Source organism: Tyto alba, unplaced genomic scaffold, assembly GCF_018691265.1.
Source record: "Tyto alba isolate M040663 unplaced genomic scaffold, T.alba_DEE_v4.0 Super-Scaffold_7, whole genome shotgun sequence".
NCBI lineage: Eukaryota > Metazoa > Chordata > Aves > Strigiformes > Tytonidae > Tyto > Tyto alba.
The window spans coordinates 2060498-2088222 of NW_024881328.1; the positions used below are offsets into that span (position 1 = coordinate 2060498).

General features: G+C 42.7%; 1 protein-coding gene and 1 long non-coding RNA gene across 5 annotated transcripts; one reads left to right on the forward strand and one right to left on the reverse strand.

The window, feature by feature from the left end:
* Window positions 1-519: 519 nt before the first annotated feature.
* Window positions 520-1947, reverse strand: LOC116960196. Of its 2 annotated transcripts, none has more exons than XR_006164546.1 (2): window positions 1742-1947; window positions 520-751 (listed from the first exon to the last, which is right to left on the reverse strand). It is a non-coding gene; the product is annotated as an uncharacterized LOC116960196 (long non-coding RNA). The 2 variants fall into 2 exon arrangements; XR_004406262.2 differs by lacking the exon at window positions 1742-1947 and adding an exon at window positions 1026-1727.
* An 85-nt stretch (window positions 1948-2032) lies between these two features.
* On the forward strand, window positions 2033-27605 carry PRPF40A (pre-mRNA processing factor 40 homolog A). Of its 3 annotated transcripts, none has more exons than XM_032987070.2 (26): window positions 2033-2659; window positions 3828-3965; window positions 6987-7067; window positions 9993-10023; window positions 10271-10293; window positions 12386-12463; window positions 12567-12677; window positions 13149-13269; window positions 14537-14561; window positions 14952-15251; window positions 16203-16311; window positions 17256-17320; window positions 17927-18091; window positions 18762-18870; window positions 19450-19600; window positions 20395-20528; window positions 20916-21030; window positions 21189-21280; window positions 21455-21571; window positions 22099-22236; window positions 22924-23019; window positions 24023-24109; window positions 24202-24298; window positions 24398-24459; window positions 25338-25472; window positions 26515-27605. In XM_032987070.2, the coding sequence occupies exons 1-26, from the start codon at window positions 2297-2299 to the stop codon at window positions 26605-26607; spliced, it is 3036 nt and encodes a 1011-aa protein (XP_032842961.2). In that variant the 5' UTR covers window positions 2033-2296; the 3' UTR covers window positions 26608-27605. The 3 variants fall into 3 exon arrangements, with proteins under 3 accessions (XP_032842961.2, XP_032842960.2, XP_042639991.1); XM_032987069.2 differs by having other exon boundaries at window positions 2190-2659; window positions 12362-12463; window positions 21177-21280; XM_042784057.1 differs by having other exon boundaries at window positions 2190-2659; window positions 12362-12463.
* Window positions 27606-27725: the final 120 nt, after the last annotated feature.

A 27725-nucleotide genomic window follows, 5' to 3' on the forward strand; every position in this document is an offset into this window, starting at 1 on the left:
AAGTTCCACCACGAGCATAGCACTACAGCAGGATGATCCCGGGGCAGGGTCACAGAGATCGTAACTTTGGAGGATCACATCATACACAAATCCTATTAGTCATCATATGGAGCTTAAGACTGCTATTAGAGACTTGTTAAGTGGCAGGAGTAGGACACCTGTACAAAATGCTTCCCATTTAGAAGCTAGCACACCTATCTGCAGTATCAAAAAAAACCAAACTAAAACAACCTCATACACTACTGCATCTGAAGGGCCACAGTCACAACTGATTTAAAAAAACCTGCAAAAATATGTCTTGGGCTCACCTCTACCTACAATTAGATAATGAGACATAAAACTTTGACACTATATATATATGACACATACCATGCAATTTTTACCTTGCTATCATAAATTAACTCCTTCCTTCCATACCAAAACCTTTTCAGTAGGGGTATATATTTTTATAAGAAGTCAGCTACATACCATATGCAAAAAAAAAAAAAAAAAAAAGCAAAACAAAACCCAAACCAACAGTTTGACATATTTTTTACCATTTTATTGAAAAACAAGAGTTACATTTTAACACTTAATTCAGTTGAAGTTACAGTGAGTTTTAAATCGGGTCAATTTTCAGCTCTCCTTTTCTGGCCTTTTCTCCCCTCTTCTCTCACCATTTCCAGCACTGGATCTGACCACATTGTGCGAAGGGGCAGAGGGACCAGGGCAGCTACTGCTGCAGGTCTGAAGCAGTCACGCACATTCTGATCTGAACTCAGACAGAGGGTAGGAGAGAGAAGACACAAACTGTGCAAAATTGATGTTTAAGACAGTCTGTTGCTCAATTCAAGCTCTATCAAACCCTGTTTACATTATCTAAATAAAAAACAAGTGTGACTTATCAAATTACTTTGAATATCTATCGTTGTCCATCATATTATCTGTAACAGTATTTTCAGAAACTTGAGTCACAAAATCTGTATTTAATTAAAATGCTGCACAGAACCCATGAAAGCACATTCGCAACATCACCCCTCGCCCACCTGAGCTTCTCCTACTTCATTCTCATTTGAGGCAGCAGAACAGGATTCCTAAAAAGGATAAAACCCCTCAGATCTTTCTACACGCCTCCTTGGAAGCGGTCAAAGGTTTCAGTGCTTGAAGAAGCCCCAACTTACACTCTGACAACATTTTTAATAACCGTCTACCTCAACATCACTACTTCGACTTGCCCTAAATAAACTAGCGGTTGCAATTCAAGGCGGGACGATTTTCTTCTCGGAACTGGACCAAGACTTACAGAGCTCCCAACGCAGGGTTTTCCCAAGGCGACCCACCCACCCAGGCCGCAGCTAGCCCGGCGGGGCTGGGGTTCAGAACGGCACCACCAGCCTACCTCAGCCGCCGTGAGGGGACTCTCGGAGCTCTGAGGAGTCTCCCGGAGCTCTGAGGGGCCTCTCGCCGCCCTGAAGGGACGCCCAGAGTTCTGAGGGGCCTCTCGCCGCCCTGAGGGGGCGCCCAGAGCTCTGAGGGGACTCTCGGAGCCTTGAAGGGACGCCCAGAGTTCTGAGGGGCCTCTCGCCGCCCTGAGGGGACGCCCAGAGTTCTGAGGGGCCTCTTGCCGCCCTGAGGGGGCGCCCAGAGCTCTGAGGGGACTCTCGCCGCCCTGAGGGGGCGCCCAGAGTTCTGAGGGGACTCTCGGAGCCTTGAAGGCCCGCCCGCGCCATGGCTGCCCGCTTCACCCTCAGGCGGCACCTACCACTGCGCTCCCAAGGCGGGGGGCGGAAAGGGGCCCGCTGCCGCCCCACTCGGCACGTACCAACCCACAGAAGCGCGAAAGGGGGGGAGGAGGACAATAAGGCTGAGCCTGCGGGCCGGCGCGTACCACTGGCCGCGGAGCCGAGGGGAGCGCGGCAGCCACCTCGCGGCCTGCTTGAACGGGCGGCGATAGGCCGTTCTGAGCGCTTCCCCCCCACGTCCTCCTCCTCCTTCAGGCGCTCCCGGCTCCTAGCGCCCCGCCCCTGGCCCACGTGAGCCCTTTCCCAGCGTCCCCTGCGCTCGGCCCCCGCCGCCGCTTCCCCCGGTGCGAGCTCCGCGGCCCCGCCGGGCCCGCGCTCCCTCCCCCCCGCCGCTGCCGGTCCCCTCTCGCCGGGAAAGCGCCTCCGCCGGGCTACCGGGAAGCAGCCTTTTCTTCTGCGGGCTTCCCCGCCTTTTTCCCCGCCCCCGGCGCGGGGCCTCTCTCCATCCGCCCGGTCCTTTTTCCGGGCGCCGCCGCGGCGGAGAAGAACTCGTCGGGGCCGGGCCAGCGGTCAGGATGTCAGGTGGGGACTCGGCGGCGGCGGCGGCCACCGCCTCCCCGCAGCCGCTCCCGTTCTCCTTGCCGAAGCCCCCTCCCCTCATGCAGCTGACGCCGGGGGACGCCGTCCGCCCCGTCGCTTCCGCCGCCGACCAATCGCCGAAGAGCACCCGGCTGGCGGGCCGCCCGGATTGGCCGGCCGGGAAGCCAGTCAGCCTGCTGGCCCCGTTGCTCCCGCCCCGCGGGGAGCCCGAGCCGCTGATGCCCTTTGGCCCCTCGTCGCGGCAGCCACTCAGAGGGCGGCTTCTTGGCAGGTGCGGCGGGGGCAGCCTCCTCAGCCCCTCGATGCGGCCCGGCGGCGTCGACCGCGGGTCCCTCATGGTGAGTAAGGGGACGGCGGCGGCGGAAAGCCCCGGGGTTGGGGCCGCTTTCCAGCCCCGCCGAGGGGTGTGAGGTTGGGGGGGGGGGGGGGAGGTTCAGGCGGCACAGAGACCCGCGGCTGGGAGGTGGCAACCGGCACCGGCTCGGCGGTGCTCTCCGAAAGGAAAAGACGACGCCGTTACCCTCGTCCTCTGAGGCTTCTGCCACCTGGGGTTGTTGGGACAGGCGAACTGGCGCTGCATCCCCTGGGAGACTTAAGGATGGGGGTGTGGGTGTCAAGTGTTACGCTCAGAAGTTTCAAACCTTTCTAGTTGTTTGTGTTTTTCTGCGAACCACCCACTCCCAGCTACGCAGTGTCTTCTGGTGCAAAAAGTTGTAGAAAAATTAGTTTTAAACACATAACAAAGAAGTGAAGTGTTGCCCTTTTTTTTTTTCTTCTGATAAGGACCCTTTTAAAGTGATATTTTCCTTAGGAATAGCTTTCATATTGATAAACTAGTGCACTTTTCTAGTGTTTTTCTCTACCTGTATATTTGAGTTATACGCTCTTCAAAGTAAAATGCTTTCCAGGGTTTATCTCAAAGTGCTCTTAGAGCTTGTGCTTCTGACTAGAATAGAAAGCTCTTAATATGTTTTGGCAATTAAAAAGTAGGAAAAAAATGTCTCTCCATTTTTGTACTAGCAGCGTGTCTGTACCAAGTATTAGAACAGCAGTAGGGTTCAGGTTTTTAGGCAAGTACGGAGACAAGGGTGGTAGTCGTTGTAGGAGCTATTTCAGACTTGGAAGTCAGGAGTAAAAGATACTTTAGTTCTCTGATAGTTGTGCCACAGGGTTAATTGTATTAATCGTAATTATATGGAAGAGCATGGAGAAATATTTCCTAAATTTAGTATGTTTTTCTGTGACAAACTGTAAGAGGAGAGATTATGGAAGTGGTGTGTTTTTTTTAATCTGGATGTTGGATCTAAATGGATTTGTTAATTATGATTAACTCTGGCTCTAGAAGACCTGGAAGAGTAAATGATCTCGTTTGCAGTATGAATCTAAAATTGCCCAAGTTATTTTCAGTTCCGCGTTGAGCGTGTCTTTGTTATTATTGCTTTTGGGGGGGGAAGTTCTCAGTTGTCGGCTTCACGCTGATTTATCTCCTTTGTTGCTGTCCTTCAGATGGGACACCCAGGCATGCCGCATTATCCTCCCATGGGAATGCACCCTATGGGTCAGAGACCACCAAATATGCCGCCCGTTCCCCACGGTATGATGCCTCAGATGATGCCGCCCATGGGAGGACCACCAATGGGGCAGGTAAGGCAGTTTTACAAGATGTTTTTTTTTTTTTTTTTCTTTCTTCCCATAATGATGTCAGGTAACCCCTGAGGTAGGTAAGTCTCATACAGCTTGCAAATGGTAAGGTTAATAATTCGAGGTATTTTATAGCACAGCTCCTATCCATGCTGAAACTCTTCTCATTTGTAACAGGTAATTGATGCACCTCGTGTAACTTTAAGTAGCCATAGGTATGAACCCATAATTTGTTTTTTATGCAAGCATTTTGGTAGTTTTCTTTATATTGTGAAGAAGTAAGGTTGTCTTACTAAGACACACCAGAAACATTAAGTAGTGGTTCTTCTCAGAGGTGGTAATGGTAGAGAACTTTGTGTTTCTTTAATTGCTACTTTAACTCTTGCATCTACACAGATGAAAATTACAGGGAGATGCAAGGGAAGAAATAATTACGATTCAAATTTTTGCAGAATTCCATCTTGAATCCTAGGGAGTGGTTTATGGTTCTGTGTATATTTTGTTGTTGCTAGTGTTGTGTGATTGAAAAATAAGTTTGGCTGTTCAGATTGACAGGTGTGGACCTGGGTTGACAGGTAGAGTAGCCAGAAGCATATCCGTGCTTTTTGCAGATTTAAAGCTTTTATTTTAAATGATGAAAATCCTTTCCTGTGTGCTTCCTCATTAGGTTCTGAGCTTCTAAAAGAAGCAGTTCTCTTTCTGGGTGTAGTAAGTGCTCTAGTGTTAATACTTGTGGTGGGGGTTTGTGTGAGTAGAAACTGAGTGTCATCAGCTAGACCAGAAGGATAGAGCAGAGCACACAGAGGGTGGCAAGAAAGATTGACCATGTGAGAAGAGCCCGTAAGGTCACACTGGCAACTCGGTGTCTTCTTTTGCAGTATCTTGGATAGAGCGTCTCTCTTTCTTCTTATTTTTAATCTGGTGTATAAAGGCTTGGTAGGAATCTCTCCAGCGTTATTTTGTAGCCTCTTAAGGGCTTCTGGTGTAAAAATAATGCAATTTTAAAAGATGAGAAGAATTTGACCATTAGCATGGTAGCTAACAGTGTGAGCTTTAGTTCATTAGAAAGTTAAATAGCAATTCCATTTTATTTTTACTTAACAGATCTCTTGTAGCTTCTGTTCCACTGTTCTCACTCTCATATACTGAATATTTCATTCTTTAGTATTTTAGTGAGCAATATAGAGAACTTGGGACTTTTGGTAGATGTCGAGCAAAAAGCTGAAGATAATAATGGCGTGTCAGAGGGGAGACCAGAGGCTCGGTTACCCTACAGCCTCGAGGACGGGACAGGATGGTGATATTCTCACACCAGAACTATTGTGCTGGAAGCGTCAGCCCGTGTTGGCTTGTTTCCTTAAATGATAAGCTCTTTCTTCCAGCAGGTATCGGAGGTTTGTTTGCGAGGCTTTGCAGGACGGCATGTTCTGTAGCTTGTTTTTCTCCTTTCTGGGGTGAGCCCCTGTAGGACAGGTACTTTGCATAGATAACAGCAGCAGCCTCCTGTTAGCGTCATTCTGAGGAAGGTCTTTTGGAAAAGAACTCGCTCTCCGTCCCCATTTTTTTTCCTTTGCTGACTTTGGGTTAGCATTATGCAGAAACCGAGCGGTGCACAGGGTTTCTTCAGGACCTGAGCCAGGGCTTTTAAGAAGTTCCACACGCTCAGAGGCCCCTTAGTTGCAAGTAGCGGTGGGGCAAGAGTGCTTTCTTCTCCTGCTTCTACAGGATGGCGAGAAATAGGAGGGGCCGCCTTCCAGTCTTTCCTTCCTCCCTCACCCTCCCAAGAAAACCTTGTGGATTTGAGGGTGGAGCAGTAGCCCTACCACATATCCCTCTCTCCGCACGAGATGCAAGATGAGGAGAGGGGTAACCTGGTGCTCCCTGAAGATAACAGGGGGATGGGGTCACTTGGCCAGCCTGCCAAGGACGATAAAGGTAAAGGGGCATAACTGAAAGGTTGAAGGGGGTTGACTTCTTGAGACTTGTTTGGGATGAGTGACCAAGAGTTCATGTTCATAATGACCTAAATTAGATACTGTGTTGATTTTGCCACTTTTTAATGGCTTTTTAGTTCTTAAAAACCAGGATCAGCAAAAATAACGGGAAACAGGTGAGGTATTAAACACTTTAAGTACCATTTTTAACATCTTTTCCGTGCATTATGTTAGTGATGAGTAACTTCTGCATAACTATCCCTTTGAGACTATAAGCATAAATATTTGAGCAGAAGCTAGCTTATTTGAGCAGCAGTTCTGTGAGGTTTTTTGATCTCATCGGACCACCCGACAAACTCGGGTGCAAGTCTAGACTCAAACGTTGCCTTTCTGTAGTGTGGTATGTCCCCACTACCAAGTTCACACTGTACATGGTTTAATACTGTATGTCTATATTCAGGTTGTTGTTTTTTTTTTTTTCCAGACCTTTAAAAAAAGAGTTTGGAATTGTTTTAGAGCTTTGATGTTTAAATGTAATAGCTTTCTTCACCTTGAAGTTGTTTGCAGAAATTCATTCTTCTAGTGTCCCTGTAAAGTGTTTCTTCCTATTTGCAGAGGTAAGAAGAAAAGGAGACAGGTTGAAAATTGTCAAAAAATGTGAGCAGAGCTAACTGTAGACTCTGAATTTGCTTTTCCGTTGTTTAGTTCTTTCTGTGTGGCCTTGGAATTTTGCAGAAATCTTTCCCAACCTTTATTTTTCTTGCTTTAACTTTCTTGCTTAGGATTTCAGTAATAGCTTATTAACAGATCACATGTCTATCATTTGCTGTTGTTCTTTTGTAATTTAAATGGTCGTCTTTTATTAATATTTCCTGTCGGACTTTGGAATACTGTAGATATGTTATTCGTAATGTCGATTTTGTAGGAATGTAATGAAGAGAATCAGAATTCTACAAAACTATTTTACTTTTTGTTGCTAAGTGCTTAAAAGGGTGATTTTGCTTTAAAAAGTAGTACCAGATAATCGCTTTTAAATAAATAAAAAAAAATCCTCATATTTGCTGTTTAAAATATATCTATTTAATTATAGATGCCTGGAATGATGCAGTCAGTAATGCCTGGAATGATGATGTCTCACATGTCTCAAGCTGCTATGCAGCCTACAGTTCCGGTGAGTTTAACTTTCCTGGTTTTTACAAGATCTTTGTGCCAGTTGCAGTTGTTACTCCAGTATGGGTTTGCCTTTGGTTTTCTTGAATTGGATCATGAAAAAGGTATTGCTAATTGCAATGACATTTTGTCTAGCTCTTGAATTGTAAAAACTGAGATTTCTGCGAGAGGTAGAGCTAGTGGTACTTGGTGTCTTGTGGATTTTTATCAGTATTTAAACTCTTCTCCATAGCTGCATCTGCTTTTGCCTTCTTTTTTTCTTTCTGGATTCTGCTTACCATAATGCTTCCCATACCCCTGGCCTCTTCCCTTGTCCCTTACCTGCTCATAGCCTGGCAGGAACCGGTGTGAACTCTGGCTGTTTGAAAAGAGGGCTAATTGTCTGACCACTATATATCTGATGTTTCATAAAAAATTCTGAAATTCAGCACATTTGAGATCTTGAGTAAAGTTTGCTGAAAAGTATGAAGAAGTTATTTGGGTGGAAATGAAGAGGGGTGAGTCTAAGAGTCTCTCTCTGAAGTGAATAAGGCTAGATTTCTTTCCTATTAACATAATCTTTTCAGAGATTTAAAGTAACTGTAGGAGATCCACTTAAAACCAGTCCTATCCACTTGAACTTAGAAATTCTTTTTTATTTTCTTAACCATGCAGCTACCATGTCCCCAAGTCTTATCCTTGTAGGACTGAATTTTTCTATCGCTTTCATTGATAATATTAAAAAATAAATTGGTTAATACTCCGCTTGTTTGTTGTTTGGTTTTGGTATTTTTTTTTCATTAAGCTCTTGCTGAGAGAGATCTTTAATTCATCTACTAAATATGCTACGTGTAGCCAAACGTACTGTGTTAAGCAGTCCATGTGCCCTCTGGAGTAAGCAGAGAAAGATCAAAGATACAGAGATTCTGCAAAATAAGTAGAGAAGGGACTGTTAGGAAAAGGATATAATGTCACCTTGACGTGTGCTACATGGCTGAGAGCTCGGACCAGAGACGGAATGTTACTTATCTTAACAGTGGAGAAAAACTTCTTGGGTTTTATCAGACACTAGAGATTTTTCCTGTTAGCTACAAGTTTGTTTCTCACCACTGGTCACTGTTTAATGAGGTGGATGTTACAGTCTTAGTGTCTTTTAAGTAAAAAGTCAGTAACTCATTAGGCAAATTCTTGGGAACCATGAGTTCTTGTGCTCATGTAGCACTTTTTAATGCACTCAATATTTTAGAAGCTACCAAGCAAAGCAGGAAGGATGTTAGTGATTTTCCTCCACTTCCCACACCGAAGTTGTTATGAACTTCTGACAAGTGATGCTCGTGGAAAATTTTGAAAGAATTTCAGACCTTCAGAAAAAAATAATCTTAAAAATGCTATGGCCAAAAGAGATTTGAAAGGGGAAGGGAGGGATCAGCGCTAAAATCAGTCTAATTTTGAATTTTACTGTATATTTATACGTATTTTGGGAAGAAGGCTGATCATTTGGTTTTCTAATACTGGATTAGAAATAAATTTTGACAGAATCAAGTCTATGGATATGTGATATTTAGGAGGCAAAGAAGCACGGCAGAGGGCTCCAGCTTTTCATTTTGCCCTTCACCCTCTTGGCAGCGATAGCAGGACCTCGTTGCACACGTGTGTGAGAAGGCGTTTGTCTGTCCTGGCAGCATTCCTGTACCTCTGCTATCGCATGTACCACATCCTGGAAAGTGTTTTAGAAATAAAAGAATGATTTTACTGCTTTACAATTTAAAATCATTTGTAGATGGGTAAAAAACTGTGACCGCCTTTGCAGCCCTGATGTTTTGCTTGGTAAAAGTCATGAGATTACTGACTTGTTGCAATTTTGGCTCTCTGATGGACGATACCTTCCCCAAGTGTAAAATGTATTCTGAAGCTTGCTGAGGGCCAGTGGATGGTTTGTACTGATGTCATTGCGCTCTGGTCTCGGTGTTTCACCCAAGTGTGGTGGTCTCTCAAGCCCCTCCTGTGCAGGTTCTCTATCTGGTGGTAATTCCTAAAAATTATTATTTCAGTCAGATGAGTTCTCTTAAAATACACAGCAAATTAGAATGGAGTTTGGAAAAGTGAGCATATGCACAAGTAAATGTGTTAGAAGGTCAACTTACTGGAGACACAGATGTAACTATGGCCCTGCTTAAGTGCAGTACTTACACTCGTAGACACATGCGCGCACACAGGGCAGCTGAAATTCTTTAATATAAAAAATGCACTTTAAAGGCCTGCGTTTTGTTTTGATTGATCGATTTGGTTTGATTCAGCTGGTTTCGTCTTACTGAATAATAACAAATGTAGTTGATCCAGTGTGATTTCTAGCAAATCTTGCTTTTTTACTCGAGGAGATTTTTGTTACTAAAGATTGTAGAAGAGAGCTGAAAGATAAACCTGCAAGCTGTATTTTTGCCTACAGAAGAAGAAAGAAATTGGGAAAACTCTATTTGAATTCTATTAATCTTTGTCTTTAGTTTGAAAGAATTTTTAAAAGGCTGTCTGTAGAGCTTTAGTTACTTGCAAGTAGTTTTATGAATGCAACACTTAACTCATTCAAAGGCTTGTGCCACAGAACTATAACAGAAGCCTACTAAGCTACTTCACCATAAATTCAGAATATCTTTTTCCTCCAACCTACTCATTTGGGGGAGATAAAGATTGGCACTGGAATGATGGCAAGAGACCCCCTGCTCTAGTTTATTGAATATATTGCTTTTCTGGAAAGTAGCTTGATATTCCTAATGGCTTATTTAAGGAGGGAGCAGTAATAATGAAATAGGCGATGGGAAGCTAGGAATCCATATTTAAGGCAGTAGAGCATTTTGTTGCTGAAAGCATTTGTTTGGATATGTACTGTATGTATTGATGATTTAATTACAGTTGCACTCGGTACTTAAGTGTCTGTTGATTGTTTCTACAGCCGGGGGTGAACAGTATGGATGCGCAAGTAGGTAAGTATAAACAATTTGCTACAGTTTCAAAATATTTCACCAAATTAGATGAAGTATTAAAAAAAATTACATACTGTAATACATTTCTGTAAAAGGTGCTTTAGCATTTTAGTAACTGACATCTTCATTGATTCCCAGATTTTTTTTTTCTTTCAGACATTGATTAATTACAGTTCTTATATAGAAAAATAAAGCAACCAAACCATTTTAAATTACTTTTTTTTTTTTTTTTAATTTTAATTTTTAGGTGTAACACCTCCTGGAACTCAGGTATGTAGAAACCAAAATTCTAGAAGATTGTAATGGCAGTGTGGTGTTGTGCATACATGGCTTTACATGCTTAAAAGAAAAACCTTGTATCTTACTTTCCTTCTCATATAAAGCTTCTTTGCTTATTTGCCTGTCAGTCTGTAACTAATGTTAGTAGTTAAAATAGGTGTATTTTCTGTTATATTTCCACTAATTTCAGAGCACTGAAGTCTATTTGTTTCTAGTTCTTCTAGTATGTAGGACAGCAATATGAGATATTTCTTGTGATGTTTTTGGGCCTTTTTGCCCTAGCTGAGCAGCAAGCGAGTTGTACCCTAGATACCTACGTTACATTCAGGCTGACTTTTCAGATTTAAATCTTTGCAAGTGTTGGGCCTAGATAGTTACTCAGGGTAGATTTGGGGTTTTATTTGCACTGAAGAGGATTGAAGTTTGTTCCTCTTTCTGTGTTTTTTGTTGGTTGTTTGGTTTTTTTTTTTGTTTTTTTTTTTAGTTCCATATCAGTGACTAGTTTATGAACAGATTTTTTTCACTTATATCTGGGTAACTTTTTGCATGTAACAGATTAATGAATATGTTGCCTTGGCAGTTCTAATGTGTATAGCAGAATTCTGTAGGCAATGATTAAATCTTCCTTGCCATTCCTTAACTCCTGCACTTAGCAGGAGAAGCCAGATCAAGGTTCTGGCATTGTTCGGTCCCATGTGATTTATTGGAACCTTTATTAGCACTGTCAGCTTACTGAGAGTTTTGTTACCAAACACTTTAGCAATAAACAGAGAATAGCCTATATAGTTACCCATAATAATTGTGAAAACATCACTGTGGTTTTTGAAAAATACAAAGTGCTAACTAACCCCAGAAGAATGGTTATCACCACTTCATCAGTTTTGCTGCTTGTTGGTTATTTAGCTTAACTCTCTTCCCCTCACCTCCGATGTCTTGACGTTGTTTGAAATTTGCTTTTGCTAGTGTCTCCTTCCAAGTTTGTGGGAACATAACATAATTCAGTAACTTAATAGGAATAAATATTGGGTAGGTTGCGTGGAAGGTGATTTAACGTAGGTTGAGCTTGTGAACAGGATGGTGGCGTGCAGGCCAAACTGGCTTCATTAGGTGATTCGCAGTAGTCTTCCACCTTTCCATCAGATGGGAAATCACTGATGGAACAGAACTGGTGCTCTATGTAATTATTACATTTTTTGAATCGTGAATCAGTGTAACGTTGTATTGAGGTAGGCAGGTCATCTGGAAGTAATCTCGAATGTCACATTTGTCCTTCATGGCACCGTGAATAACTTTCAGTCACTATCAAATTGCTCTTTAAAATTTTATAAATACTAAATTATTTCTCTATAAGATATCCCAAACATTTACCTTTTAGTTTGTAAGATGATGAAGGAAATAGTTTGGCTAGATAACTAAGAGATGGAATCTGTAAAAATAGTCATGTGGCCTCGAGGACGCCTCGTTGTAAGTTTTTGGCTGTTGCTTTGAAATTCGGGGACCTTGTGCTTAGCTTAATTATTGAATATCAGTTGTCCTTTTATTTCTGGGATTCTGCATAATTGAACGAGGCAATTAGACCTGTAGGGAAGTTGTTTCTCCTCGGCCATGTGCAGTAACTGAAACACAGTAAATGGCTAAAGCTGTACTCCGCCAGTCCTAATTTCATAGAAACTCTCTGAACTGTCGATGAAAAGCAGTAGGAAGCTACTTCGGAGTTCACACTAAACTTCTGAAGCCAGAATCTTCTTGAAACGAATTTTTCTTAGTTCTGAAAACAGGGTGTGCTTCTGGGACTTTCACTTAAAGTTGTTAGGGTCTGATCACATTCACTTTTGCTTTCTTTTCTAATGGTAATTGGCTGCCTTGGGTTGCTGAATGGGAGGGGGGGTGAGAGACTCTTAATAGCTCTTGTCACAAAGAAGTAGTGTCTTGAAAACAATACTGACTTAAATGTGTTTAGACTTTGGCTTGCTGTCTTTCCTCTGCTGCTGAATTACTCTAGTATATTTAATACATGCATTCACATGAAAAACAAATATTAACCAGAATGTCTTTTCAGAGCTCTGTTTTATTTCGCCCTCAGACAACACATCCCGTAGTTTGCGCAGCCCAGCAAACCGCCACAACCAACAGCTCTGTTAACGAAGAGCACTCTAAACAGGTTTATCTGCTTTCCACTTGTATTTAACTGTTTTAGTGGCTTTTGATAGCATCTCGGTCAATAATTATTGTTCATCATTAATGGTGTATTTTATTTTTTCTAGAAATCTACATGGACCGAACACAAATCACCTGACGGAAGAACATATTACTATAATACTGAAACAAAGCAGTCTACATGGGAGAAGCCAGATGATCTCAAAACTCCTGCTGAGGTAAACTAAAGTTCAGATGAAGATTACTGCACTGTGTGAGCATGTGTGAACACAAGAATTCACCAGTGTAACTGTCATGCAGAAGAATAGCTGTGCCATCAGAGTATTTTTTTTTTTTTTTTCCAATGGGAGCAAACTCTTCAAATAAGAAGTGTTGCAAAACTGTTTATATTGGGCTCCTTATGTTGGTAGAGCCTGAGGCTGCAAAGCTCTTGAGGACGAACCTCTTGGTAATTTTCCTTAATTTTTAGATAAATTTTACTTATTAGGAAGATGGCGTTCTTCACTATTTAGATAAGTATTGTGTTTGTTCATCGCTAGGGAGAATTTTCCTTGGAAAGTATATGCCTTGTACTCATTGATCTGTAAGTTATTTATAGGCATAGTGTTTGTGGCTCACTTCTAGCTATTCTTTTCATTCTAAAACACCGCTGTAAGCTTGATTTTATGTTTTTCTTTTCTGTGCATTAGCAATTGTTGTCTAAATGTCCTTGGAAGGAGTATAAATCTGATTCTGGAAAGCCCTATTACTATAATTCCCAAACAAAAGAATCACGCTGGGCAAAACCCAAAGAGCTGGAGGATCTCGAAGGTAATGTTAACAACGACGAGTAGGGAGGGTGGCAGCGAGTTGCAAGCATGATTTTCGGCAAAAATTTGATGTTAAAGCTTACCAGTTTTGTTAGAAATGAAACTTACTGAAATAAGCTGTGTGTAGCAGAGTTAACGCCGTGTGAGATTTCTGGGGAGCCGTCTTGTCTCCCGTGTCCTCACCACCTCATCACAGCCCCTTTTTCTGTTAGACCCTTCGTTCTCCCCGGTTTCTGCGGCGGCCGCGTGAGCTCCCCCTCGTGTCCCCGGTGGGGAGCTGGGTTAGGAGGGACCGTGCTGTGGCTTGCTCGGGGCTGGCTGCCTGCTCTCTGTGTCAGCAGCAGGTAGCGCTCGGGGCTGTTGCAGGGTTCGGCTCTGACTTAGCCACTCATCCTTTGGAAACCTGTCGGAAACTTAGCAGGGTTTGTGAAGGGGTTCGGGTTGATGGGGGGAAGATGAGAGGCAGAGGGGCGGCTGTACTGTTCCTCATTCGCTTGGGAAACCAGGGTAAAAGGGTGCTGGACTTCTGTAATACAGCATAGCTTATAATTGAGTAAGAATTACATTTTGGTTTGGTGTCTTGGAAGAATTTCGGGAACAATAATGTATTTTATACTCAAAGCAGTAGTACTGACTGTCTGCTGAAAGCCAAAATTGTGTGTAAGGCTTTGCTTTGGGTATCTGTTTGGTTTTGATTTTTGACAGAAATTAATTTGAGACGCAGCAAAAATACTGCTATTTTTTTATTGCCCTTCGGTATTACAAAGGCAGTATCACTTTTTATACAAATGTCATATGATGCTGCGATCCTGGTTTTGCTCAGTATCCATGGTTGCGCTTAGTATTGTAAGGGAAATAAAATCTTGATGAAAAATCTACAAAATCAGCTGGGTTAAGAAATGAGTGATGAAAAAAGGACAACAAAGAATAAGCATCAGTGACTGTTAGAATAAAATCGGAGGAAAGATCTGTTTCAGTAAGCCTGGCTTCCTGTTCTTTAAAACTAGTCTTTTACAGTTGGAATAATTATTTTAAACCAAGAAGTCATTCTTTATCTACCCTAATCTTTCTTTAATGGGATTTTTAAATTTTATTTTAGTCTGAATCGATTTCAGTCTTTAAGGGGCATGAATATTAGAATTATTGGTAGTAACAAAAACATTTAAAACTATGCTTTTATTAAATCATGTTAACAATAACTTCTTACCATGCGTACCTAAACTATTTTTGAGGCTATATTTTGATTGTTTGTTCCCTTTCTCCTCTAGCAATGATTAAAGCTGAAGAAAACAGGTATGTTTTTAATGGTATGCTAATGGTTTTTTTTTTTTTTTTTTGTATTAAGCTCCCTATTTCTTAAAAATGGGGTCTAGTCCTTGAATCTTAAAACATTCTCCTTGCAGCTTTTCATTCCGAACAGTGGCTTAATGTATAAAAACTCAAATACTGTATTTTAAGTTTCTTTAACCGCAGTGATTGGTCTGCACAGATGCAGGGTTTCAGTAAAGCATTTCCTTTCCCTGAGCCAAGCTTGCTTTGTGTTCTTCTGAGAAATACCCGTAACCAGGCCCAACCCTCCCATTTCCTACTTTACGAACTTATTTAAACGACGGGTTTCCCAGGCCCACTAAGTTGTCCCGTGCTTGTATGTGACCTTTGCTGTTTTTTTGTCACCCGTGACAGCACAAAGCCCGAAGACTCGGCTCCGGCGGCGGCCGCTCCGGCTGCTGCAGCAGAAGCAACGAGCGCCGCCGCCGCCGCCACCGACACGGCCGCGGCCGTAACTACCGCCGCCGCCGCTTCCGCCGCGGCCGCCCCCGAAGCAGAAACTGCTGCAGCCTCTGTGGCAGAAAACGAGAGCGCCGGCACGGCCGCGGCCGAGGACCAGGGACAAGCAGCTTCTGCGCCCGCTGTGCAGGAACAGAGCGGGGAGAGTGCAGCCAGCGCAGCCGACGACTCTTCCAAGCAGGAGGCCTCAGCAGAGTGAGTGAAATCGCAAAGGGCGCGTGGCTCTGCTGCGGCTCTGGGTTTCAGCTGCGATCCGGCTTATCTTCAATTGTAGGTGGCCAGGCTTCTTTGACAGGTAGCTGTTTCTTCAGTGAAACGTGAGCTTGAATCAAGGGCAGCAGCGAAGAATAATAAGTAAGAAAGAGGGGAAGAAGTTTTAAATCTGTTTATGGAAAACTAACACCCTCCCCTTGCCACCCCTCTCCCGAAGCTCTTAAACCCTACAGAGAAGCATCAACATTTCATAATTTTTCCGTAGCTGTACCAGTTTCCTGGGGTAGCGTTGTGTGCTTTACCCTGTATGTTTCCTGTCCCGCAGATCCGTGCAGTTGGCTGTCACCTGGAGAAAATGCAATACTAGATAGATCTTTGTTTGTTCCACCAGAAAGGAGATCCTTTGTTTTTTAAAAATGGAGAATTGATTATGTAGAGAATTATAACTCATGATTGTTATCATTCAAACCAAAAGGAAACACGCTGTGGGGGATTATAGCCAGCAGGAGATAATGAAGGGCAAAAGGCATAGTTTTAAGCACTCCCCCTTGTATTTTTATATAATACATATCTAAACATTCCTGCTAAATTTTAGCAGTATATTTGTATCTTTATATAATACATATCTAAACATTCCTGCTAAATTTTAGCATTAAATTTTTATGAATAATTTCTAGATAACGAGAGCAGGTAGCCAACTGCATAAGTGATAATACTTTTCTGAAAGCTTGCTTTTTTTTGATCAGCTGTGTATGGTGTCTGTAAGGAAGAGTCTTGTGCAAATTGTGGTGTTTATCAAGTGTAGCATTGTTTTTCCTGGAGTTGCTACTTAAAAAACCTCATTCTATCTGATTATGGTGGTTTATGACTCTTCAGTGACTAACTTAGGGAGAACGAGGCTTAAATAATAAAATTATTGATTTCTGTATATAGTGGTGCTGCAAAGAAGGAGGACGATGATGCCCAACCAGTTAAAAAAACCTATACATGGAATACAAAGGAAGAAGCAAAGCAAGCATTTAAAGAACTGTTAAAGGAAAAGGTATTTCAGTCAACTATCTTAATACTTCATTGAACTACAAAAACTGCATTTGCCAGAAATTGCTGGATTTTTTTTTTTTTTTTTTTTTTGTGAAGAATTTCTCACTGTTGTAGAAGAGGACTTCAGTAGTAAAAATGAAATTGGGGAAAAGAACAGTACAACGAAAACAATACAAAGCTTAAACTTTTTTTCAGCTCTTTGGGTGAGTGGAGAGGTGTTGAGTTTTCATCAGGGCTCTCAGTTTTTTCTAGTTTTCTTCCTTTTCCACGATCCCCACGCTAACGCAAATGTGTAGTCTGGTCTTTGTCCAAAATTCAAACTGGGATGGGGAGTGATTTGGGGGTCAGATTCAGTAGATGCTTCGGAGACAGACAATGTAAAGGTCCATGTGGAAAAAGGACAACCTGTTAGATTTAGTATGCAGTGTTTCCATAAACTACTGTGGTTTAAAAACACATTTTTTTTTTTCCCCTGTGAATTAGTAAGTCTAAAACTGTATTTAAGTGTTGTGGAAATTATGGTTGTCTGTATTTTTATCTGTCAGTGAGGTACATTTCTAATAAAAGTGTTACTTGATCATCTGAGCCCTTGATTTTTTAAATTGTTTTAAAGATGGAGATGAAGTGGGAGTAGAATGAGACTGGCTTTGGTTTTCCCTCAGAGTATATGAGATCTGTTCGGGTTTTGTCTAGTGAGTCAACATAGTTGTATAGTAGACAAACTTCCAGAATAATTTATTGTGGAAACGGCAGTAATCCCAAAAGGAGCTTGTTTTGTTTTCCATGTTGACTCTTAATAAAATTTTTTAAAAATTTGTGTCAAAGAACGTTGTCTCAACCTCAAAAGTGTAGTGCTTTTTTTCCAAAGGGCTATTTTTAAAGGAATCTGTCGTTGTTGGATGTTGGTTCCATATCTAATTAGTTACTGATTTAATGTCTTCACAGCGAGTACCATCCAATGCTTCTTGGGAGCAAGCTATGAAAATGATCATTAATGATCCCAGATACAGGTACTGCTTGATTCTTTCCTCATTGTTTTTATAGATATTTGTGCATTTGTGAATGTGTACCATTGTCAGGGATCTTTGTTCCTTTGCTACATGAAGAAATGCCAGTCCTAGGCTTAATTTTTCATTTGGAAAATGTGTGGCAGTTGTTGGTTGTATTTTGTACTCTTCAAATGATTTTCTTGGGAATTAAAGCACGCGTTTACAGTGACAGAGCTGAAGACTTCCTAGGTTACTTTTTTTAATGGGTGGCTGCTATAAACATTGGCAGAAAAGTGGTTGTGATATCCATGATAAAAATAGTATTGTAATGTGAAATGTGTAAATGCAACCCAAAAGCATGATAGTGGTTTGTGTTTATTATTTACTGCTTTTAGTAAGTGCTTGGGTTGTTCTTTTTGTTTTTTTGTTTTTTTTGTTTTTTTTTTTTTAAATTTCCATAATCCTGAGAGAGTGAGTGAGTGATGGCTGGCTGTTTAGATTACATTTAATTTTGTCTCAAAAATCTGGATTATTCAAATCTGTTATCTTTTGGCTCTTTGGTTTTGTTTTTCTAATGTAATTCTCTTTTGTATAATTGATGTTGTTTTCTTTTTCTTGGATGTGAAGTGCTTTGGCAAAATTAAGTGAAAAAAAGCAAGCCTTTAATGCTTACAAAGTTCAGACAGAAAAAGAAGAGAAAGAAGAAGCAAGATCAAAATACAAAGAAGCTAAAGAGTCCTTCCAGCGTTTTCTTGAAAACCATGAAAAGATGACATCCACAACAAGATACAAGTAAGACCCATCTTAAGTGCAGTTCCAGCCTTCACTAGCTCGCCAAGTTAATAGTCACATCTCACTGGCTTGCTCTTGGTGAATGCTAACCTTTGTGTGCGCTCAGCCTGTAGCTAAAATTTTTATAGAAACACAAATATTTTCATTTTCTTAGACGCAGGCAAAAGAACCAGCTCAGTGGTGATGTTAATGGGTTGGGCTTCCGATAAGCAGAAATACAAGATAATGCTGAGAGGAGTTTCCTATCACATCTCCCATTAAGAACAAAATAGGTCTGGTAGCTTATTCATGGCAGTTCACGCCCAAGGGGAGGTACATCTGACAAGCTTGTTGAAAATTTATAGCTCTGATTTCATACAGTGTTTGATAGAACAGTGACCTGAACGTGTGCTAGCCCTCAGCTAAAAATACTGTGTAATGCACTGCAGGTGAACTTGCACCTCTGTGGAGAGGAGTGTATAGTGGCATCAGCTTTATTTTTTAACCGTTTGTTTATAAGAGATAGAAAGGTGTTGCAGAAAAAGTTGCCCAAGAGGGAAAATTAGGGAGATGTCATACAAAAGCGTTGCTACTTATAAAGTGTTCATTTAATGTTATGGTAAGCCAGTGGGACAATTTTAAGTCGGTGTTCACCAATAAATGATTGTATGCTTTTTCTTTGTTTGTACAGAAAAGCTGAACAAATGTTTGGGGAGATGGAAGTCTGGAATGCAATATCTGAGCGTGATCGTCTTGAAATTTATGAAGATGTCTTGTTCTTTCTGTCTAAGAAAGAGAAGGTAACTTTCTTTCAAACCTCTTTTTTCACCTGTTACCTGTAAATCAGGGACAGTCAAAACTCGAACAGACGGGCAGGGATCTGCAGGAAAGGCGTGGAGAACCAAATGAAAGTGTTGCTGCGTTACTGTGAACCACATACTGCTTGTAGAGGGGACAAAGAAAAAAGGATTGGTGGAACTCTTCAAAACCCACGGCTGGTTTTGTAGAGGTTAATTTATTTCTCATTATACAGTACATAAATTTATGCATCATTGCAGAGTACATAAGGGGTATTCAATAGTCGGCCAGCAGAAGGTGGTGAATCTTACCTAAACAAATTCTTGGAAATTCTGTTCCTGGACAGAATGCAACTGAAGTTGTGGAACTGTCTGCTGCAGGGTAGCATTTTTGAGACAAAATTTTCCTGAAGAGGTACCTGTCTGAAGCTGGGCAGACACAAGAGGAGGTGATCACTCTTGTTAGCTTGCCTGGTTCATTGCAGTCTGCTGGTGGACAAGATGAACCCCTGATTTGACCCTGTATGGCAGATCCAGTAGCAGTTTCTTTGAAAGGTCTTAAAAAATGTATTTTCTCCTCAGGAACAAGCCAAACAGTTACGAAAGAGGAACTGGGAGGCTTTGAAGAACATACTAGATAACATGGCTAATGTCACTTACTGTACTACTTGGTCGGAGGCTCAGCAGTATCTGATGGACAACCCTACATTTGCAGAAGATGAAGAACTTCAGAGTATGTAAAAAGTCTGTGCATTTGTTTGGGAAGAGGGGAGGGTTTGTGTTCAGCAGAGGGCACTCCTGGCTGGCTCTGGCCTGCTCTTGCCCCATCCAGAGCCGCGGTGGCAGCACCTGTATGAAGGACCCTGCCTTGTTCAGTTCCTAGGAAACGATGTCAGCTTCAAAAACCCTTCCTGATTAATCTTAGTGATAAAGCAAAGGATACCCTTTCTGTGGGGATTGAATTGCCTTAGTAGTTTTTAGCCTCTGATATCTGAAGACTTGTTTGACAATGTAATCTGTGTTGCAAATACTTACACTACCTTCTGCCAGACTGAGCGAGGTCCTGCTATGTTTGTTTTCCTAGGAGTAGTAATTGGGTTTTTTCTTCTAGAGTAAGCAGGCAGTTTTTCCATTTTGAGCACGTTTTTCTTATAAACGAGCTGATCCTCTGTTTTAAGAGCAGCATATGCATTTACACAGCAGCTGCAGCGTTTGACAAAGATGCTCTGTGTTCTTACCTCTGTCCTGGGTGTTTAAGATACCTGTGGTAACGTGGGGAGATGCACAAGTCCTCATCCACACTCCTCCCAAAAAGACTTCTGTGCTCTGTAGTGCCAACTGGTAATTTATCCAGGCTGGGGGAGGTTGGGTTTTGCTGCTGTGCAGCCCTTCATATATTTCAGCATTTAACGAAGCTTCCGCTGACAGTAACAATCGGCAACCGTTACCTCATGCTAAGAAACTTTCTACAGTTAGTGGGAAGAAATACCTAATTTTTACTCTTATCACTCTATTACCTGTTGCTAGACATGGATAAGGAGGATGCGCTGATCTGCTTTGAGGAACATATCAGGGCACTGGAAAAAGAGGAGGAAGAAGAAAAACAGAAAAGCTTGCTTAGAGAAAGAAGGCGGCAGCGTAAAAACAGAGAATCTTTTCAGGTTGGTGGGCTTCCTTTTTCTGTCCTAGACGTGTCATGTGATTAGGTGTTCTATGCAGGTTTTTTTTAATTTCTTAGGGTAGACCAGTGGGCTTGTAGAATGCATCAGTTCCCAGCGCTGTAGCATTTGGTTTGCTGTGTAATACATCTGTTTGCCAGAAAGCTGCAAGAGTAGGGGAAAGTAAGAGGAAATGGATTTGAATGGAAAGGAAATGCGACTGGAACTTTGTAGATGGTGGAGGAAGGCGGGAAGAAATGACGGTGTAAAAAATGACTTTCCAATCGCATGTTAACAAAACTGGAATTACCGAGAGCATCCATTCCGGCTGTTAGCCGAGTGAAAGTATGATGAGTGACTACAAATCTCCATTTCACTTGTGTTTTATAGCTATTTTTAGATGAACTGCACGAGCATGGGCAATTACATTCAATGTCCTCTTGGATGGAGTTGTACCCAACCATAAGCTCCGACATCAGATTCACTAATATGCTTGGTCAACCTGGTAAGAACACTGTCTCTTCCAACCCTGTAGAAAGTAAGGTTAAAGGTCTGGGATTTGGGGCAGAGTAGAGCAGGGTTATTTGTATATTTTCTAAGTGTCTAAAAAAATGCAGCTCTTTTATTAGAGCTAGCTTTTGACTTATCTAGTTTTTTCATCAGGATCAACAGCCCTTGATCTTTTCAAGTTCTATGTTGAAGACTTGAAAGCACGTTACCATGATGAAAAGAAGATAATAAAAGATATCTTAAAGGTAAGAGGGGGGAAATTGCTCCATTATGTGGTTTCTTTTAATGCCAAAGATATTGTTCCACTGAACTCTTTGCTACTGGGAGCTGGCATTTCGCATTGCATTAATGTCATGTGCATTGGCACTGAAGTGAGCGCTCCTGACCCACCTGATGCCAAAGAAGCAATTCTCTTATAGGATAAAGGATTTGTCGTCGAAGTGAACACTTCTTTTGAAGATTTTGTTACGGTCATCAGCTCCACTAAAAGAGCTACTACATTAGATGCAGGAAATATCAAGCTGGCTTTCAACAGTGTAAGTATTAATACATACGAATGTTGAGAAATTATCATATGAAATCTCGTGTTAAAAACAAGGATTGGCACTTATTTTCACTCTGTTGCTATGACTACTTTCATAATATTTGAGAGATGTGCTCTAGAGTTTCTTACCCTGATATCAGTTCCCAAAATAAAGACTGCAGAGGTGTATCTTGATTGAAACCCTAAACATTCCAACTGGAGAAATTCTGTGGTAGGAATTAAGTGTTGTCTCATTTATATGTAACTTTTCTCATGAGAGATTTGTGTGTGTGTTTCTGTAGTTCTGGCTTGCATGATGTATTAACTCTGGTTTAGATTTTTTTGTGAAACAGCAGTTACATGCTTTAAAAATAATTTAAGTTTAAAAATAATTAATTGGTTCATTTTCTTGCAAGCCCAAGTGATTAGTAGATCCAAAGTTGAACTGTTGTTGGGATTTCCAAAAATCGCTTTAAACTGAATTACTGGTCTTCCATTTTGATCTCGTTCAAATGATCTCGAGGCTTTTGTTTGCTACAGCTGCTAGAAAAGGCAGAAGCCCGTGAAAGAGAGAGGGAAAAAGAAGAAGCTCGTAAAATGAAGCGGAAAGAGTCTGCCTTCAAGAGCATGTTGAAGCAAGCGACTCCTCCAATCGAACTGGACGCTGTCTGGGAAGATGTATGTGTTGTCACTTAATTATGAAAGTCTCCCCAAATCCGTTCAACAGCCTGCTGCATGCTAGTGCTTTTATAAGTAAACTTAGCTTCTCGAAACTCTTAGTGTTTCTGTCAATACAGCTTAGACCCAGCAAAATTGTCCTGTCGTTTTTTGAGTAAAATTTGAAATTTGATGTAACTTCATTCTATTGATTTGATACATATATATATATATTTTTTTTAATACAATTTGAAGCAAAACCAAAAAAACCCTGAACCCAAAGAAGCAAACAGCACGCACCACCACCCACACAAAAACCTAATCAGACAAAGCCCCCAACCTTAATTCAAATGGCGATAAAGCGCTCTGCTGAGTTAAAAGCCCATGACTCTTCTGGTTAAGATAACCTTTAAAAACCTTTCATCTCGAAGTATACTATGAATAAAAATGCGTGCTTTAACAAGCTTGCGTGGCTTAAATGGCATATGCAGGAAAGAACCAGTCTGGTTCTGCATGCCTCCATCTGTTACCGTTTTACTGAAGACTCTTTTTTGATTGTGAAGCTGGTATAAAAAAAAAAAAGTTGAGCCTTGGAGCAGTGCAGTGGCTTTTGCAATCGGTGAAACCGCCTCTTGTCTTTTTTGTTCTTAGTTTAATATCTGGGTGGCTGTACTTCCCAGTCCTCTCTCATTGCTATTTTTCCTCCAGATCAGAGATAGATTTGTGAAGGAACCAGCCTTTGAAGACATCACCCTGGAGTCTGAAAGAAAAAGAATATTTAAAGATTTCATGCATGTACTAGAGGTGATTATTACTTTATTTCTTCCTGATGAGAGGATGTGCAGTCTAGCTTAAGCGATTGGCTCTTAACTTGTGTGGGAAGGGAGAAGGATTTAACAGAATTTTACTCATTTCTGTTACAGTGGACATTGTGTGTTACCTAAAAGTAATGGCTATTAAAACCTCACCTTCAAAGTAAGGAACTGAAGAAACACGTTGCAGTTGTTTGATATTATTCGGTATATAGTCGCTGCTTCCCTACAAGAATTGTCAGAAGTTAACATCAGCATTTCCTGGTTTATTTTAGAAAAATTGTTTATTGCTGTGATTTCCTACAAAATGTGATGAAATTGGAGAGAGAACTTCTGCGGTATTTTATTCACTACAAATCGGGAACTTCAAGAACATACTAAGCTCTGCTGTTGTACATTTTTTTTTTTTTTTTTTTACTTTAGCCAATTTTTGGCTCATATGAAAGAGGGTTAATGTAGTTTAGCTTCATTCTTAAGTTTTGGATGGGCCACAGTAAGAGTTAAGCTGTAGAAGTTTTGACAAGTCATTCTTGTTGAATAAGGTGCTGGTTTTTCTCCCTAGGTAGTGTGAGATTTGATTTTGTAGCGCGTGCTCTTTGGGGTTTTTGCTTCGTTTTCAGGGGTTCGTAAGAGATATTTTTGAATGGCTTCATTTCAGAACTGGAAATACGGTAAAGCAAGGTGTGCAGTGTGTTTTAGGCCATCTTGAGCAGGGCTTTAACTGGAAGCGTTGAAGCAGGGGTCCGGGTGGTAGAAGCTGTGTGCATCCACCCCTAAGGCTGTATACTCCTTGCTTCGAAACGTTTCTCAGTGCAGCTTTAACAAGGCACTGCTGGCAGCTGCTCACGGGTTTTGACACAACAAACGTGTGATTATTTCTTTGTTTATAACCACTGCCAGCCCTAGGTGTCTTTGTGGCTGAGGAGAAACATCGTTACGGTTTCTTGCTGCGTCCTGTAGACCGATGATAACATTTGCCTCCTCTTGTACTCTAGCACGAGTGCCAGCACCATCATTCGAAGAACAAGAAGCATTCTAAAAAGTCTAAAAAACATCACAGGAAGCGGTCTCGTTCCCGTTCGGTAAGGGTGTTTCACAGGGTCACAAAAGTCCTCCTTCTGTGCCTGTTCGTAGCGCTGTCGCCTTGCAAATCACGTTGGTTTTGTACCCCAAGGGCTCGGAGTCCGAGGATGATGACAGCCACTCCAAGAAGAAGAGGCAGCGTTCGGAATCTCGATCCGTTTCTGAGCGTTCTTCCAGTGCAGAATCTGGTATGAGGTTTTTTTCTGGTTTGGTTTTAAATTAGTGTTGCTGTTTTATGGCTGGGTCTGTATAGTTTTGTTGATGTGTTTTTGTTCCTTCCTATGCAGAGAGAAGTTACAAGAAGTCAAAAAAACACAAGAAAAAGAGCAAGAAGAGGAGACACAAGTCTGTGAGTGCAGTTAACTTTTTTTTTTTTTTTTTTTTTTTTTTTTTTGAGTTGGCTAATGGGCAGCTTGACACCTTCTGGTTTCAGTAAAGGCCTTTTAGGTATCTCTTTGTGATAGGGACTGTGTGAGGTCAGGCTGGAGCAGGAGGGTATTGGCAACAGAATAACCTCCTGTTATATATTCATGTTATATCTAGATCTATCTTAATGTTAAACAATATATAGATGTATATTTCTTAATGTTAAGCCATTTAAGGCTGCTACACTCAGGGGTTGAACCACAGTGGAGCAGGCAGGCGTGGAGGGCTGTCCTGGCAGCCTGGTATTTGCTGTTTGTGGTGGCAAATCTGGGCGTTGCCTTTCACCACAGGAGGCTGGGAAGCAGCCCAGCCACCTCCTCCTTTTGCCTTCCACCGAGCCTCACTCCTTTCGCCCGCCCGAGTGCTGGGGCTGTGTTAGAAGCTCCAGTATGGAACGTACTGCAGCATCAAAAGGGACCTAAAGAGCAGAGGGGGGGGAGAGCTTTCGCTCTACATCAGTTTAAGACCAAAGAATATTTGTTTGTCCTGGGTAAAGAAAGAGGCTTGGGTCTCTGAAGTCCTGCTGGCTGCACAACCCTTCAATTTACTGCACGGCACCCAGCACGCCCCGTCTTCGCACACGCTGAAAATGCTGAAAGTTCTCCTCTATTGACCAAACCTCTCTTCTTTTCAAATCACTTCAGCAATGTTTTTGCATTGCTCATTTTTGCTAAGAGGATGTGCTTCATTAGTAACCACTTGAAGCGGTTTTGCTAATATGGTCTATGTTGAAATGAAGTCACACTTTTCCGAGGTGCTGGTTATTCTACAAATTAATATTTTTCCCCTTTATTTGCGCAGGATTCACCGGAGTCGGATATTGAACGAGAAAAAGACAAAAAAGAAAGAGAGAGAGAGAGCGAAAAGGATAGAGCTAGACAAAGATCTGAATCAAAACATAAATCTCCTACTAAAAAACGACCTGGAAAAGATTCTGTAAGCATGCTCGTTTCCTCTTTATCTGATGCTTTGGGCTTTAGGTGTCAGCGGGACGCTGCAGCGTGGCGTGCAAGCTTTACAGGCCTACTGGAGTAAGGTGCTAAAGCTTCATTTACGTTCCAATTCCATTTATACATATAGAAAGGACCAAATGTTCAAGCCAGACCTTAATCATACGGGTCCTACACCCTCATTCGGTGTTTTGTTACCGACGTGTGCAATCACTGTTGGATGAGATGCTCTTCGTTGCTGCTAGTGGCCGTAAAGCTGACTGAGGCCCGTTAGAGACAGCCCCGAAGCTTGGGCCGTACTGTGCCAGAGCAATATTTGTCACTAAGCTGCCATTCTTTTTTCCATCCAAGTGGCCAGACTGATCTCAGGGGACGAGCAGCGCAGCTGGTTAAACGTTTGAGTCTCTGCGGCACCTGTGCTCTAGGATTTTTAGCAGTCGCGGTGCTGGGCTGGCGCTGGAAGCAAAACTTAGTGGGAGGAAGTGCTGCAGTTTGTGCCCTTTTCCAGCTGGGCAGGGCCCGGGGGGAGCCGTTGCAGCCCTGCTGCTTGTCGGTGCCACTGGCTCTGGAGGGGGCTCGGAGCCCCCCTTTTCGAGGACGCAGAGACCTGTTTGAATGAAAAATACCAACTTCTTTCGGCTCAGCACCTTTTGGGGTCTCCTCAGGGAGGGGAATTATATTTCATAGGAATTTCACAGAGTGGTTTGGGTGGGGGAGGGAGCTGAAAGCCCCCCCAGTGGCACCCCCCGCCCCGGGCAGGGCCCCTTTCCCCCAGCCCCATCTGACCCAGTCTTGAACTTTTGGGAGGTGGTGGCATCCTGGATATCACGAGCTCCACCTTCCCTGAGGAGGTGGGAGGGCAGCCGCCCGCCTTTGGTAGCCATCTGAAAAGAAGCTGCTTTGGCCCTCCAGGTGCCTTTTGAAAAACCCAATTCCACGGCCTGGGGCACCTTATCCCCCCGGGCTGTTGCCCCCTCTCCCCCTCCCCGCGCTCGGGGGGCTCCTGCTCACCCTCCTTCTCTCTGCAGGGGAACTGGGACACGTCTGGCAGCGAACTGAGCGAAGGGGAGTTGGAAAAACAGAGGAGGACACTTTTGGAACAACTGGATGAAGATCAATGAGAACATTATTTATACCAAATATGTTTACATTGTGGCATAATAAAAGAAACCAATGTCTAATTCAGGACGTGGGTTCTGATATCCCAAGTTCCACTGTTGCGCTGACAGTGGGCGTGTTCATTTTCCCCACATCAGTCCATTCAGATTACTTTTATTACATCGAATCTAGAAAAGCAAATGAAATTCTGAGTGCAAGGGCCCCAGGGGCCGTCCTGGGCAGGCTGGGGGCTGGGTGCTGGAGCGGCGTCGCAGGCCGGGGGAAGTGTTGGCACCTTTCTAGCAAAGCGTCGCTGCAGCGCCGCCCTTCCTAGAAAGGCAAGAACGCTGCTCTTCCCGCCCAGGGTAGGCAGGTAAAATTTAATTTTTAGAAAGAGATTCTTAATATAGTTTCTTGCGGTTTAATTTCTTTTACGGATTTGTTTTTATTTTGGAAAGTGGGGAAGGGGGGGGGGCGGGAAGGCAAGGGAAAGGGGAGTCACGAATCCATTTCTTGATCTGTACTGCTAAAACAATATCAGATATTGGGACCTGCTCTGTTGTGAACTGCCTCGCTGGCCAAACCCGCGCTGAGCTTTTGTACAAAGACTCGAGTTCCTGGCTGGAGGTAAATTGAAGGTAAATTTTCCAAGGCCTGGGCGAGGCGAGCTGTGTCCCGGCCGCCGCTCGCCTTCCCCTCGCCCCCCCCCCCCCGCCCGTTACCCCAGCGGTTTGCCTTCCGCGCTAAGAAAAGATGACAAAATCAAATTGTAACTGAATTTCGATGTGTTGCCTTAAGAACCTGCTGAGGGAATGTACCACCCCGTCTCAGCGGCCGCCTCCAGCCCGTCCCCCGCGGGGGGAGGCGGCGGCTTTGGCCCCTGGTTTGCGGGTGGAGGGAAGGTTTCGCCAGCCCCGCGCGCTGAGCGGCCGCCGCTGCTGTGGGACGCACTCGCAAACCTCTGATGGGAATATTTTTGTATATTTTTATCAATTATTAAACCTTGTCTTCTGGTGTGTTACTAGTGTTTATTTCTAGTTTTAAAATATTCTGTCCAGCCCTGATAAATTGCTGCTCACGAAAAGGATCGGAGGCCGCCAGGCAGAGCTCCGCTTCCTCGGCGCGGCGTTTTCTTGCCTCC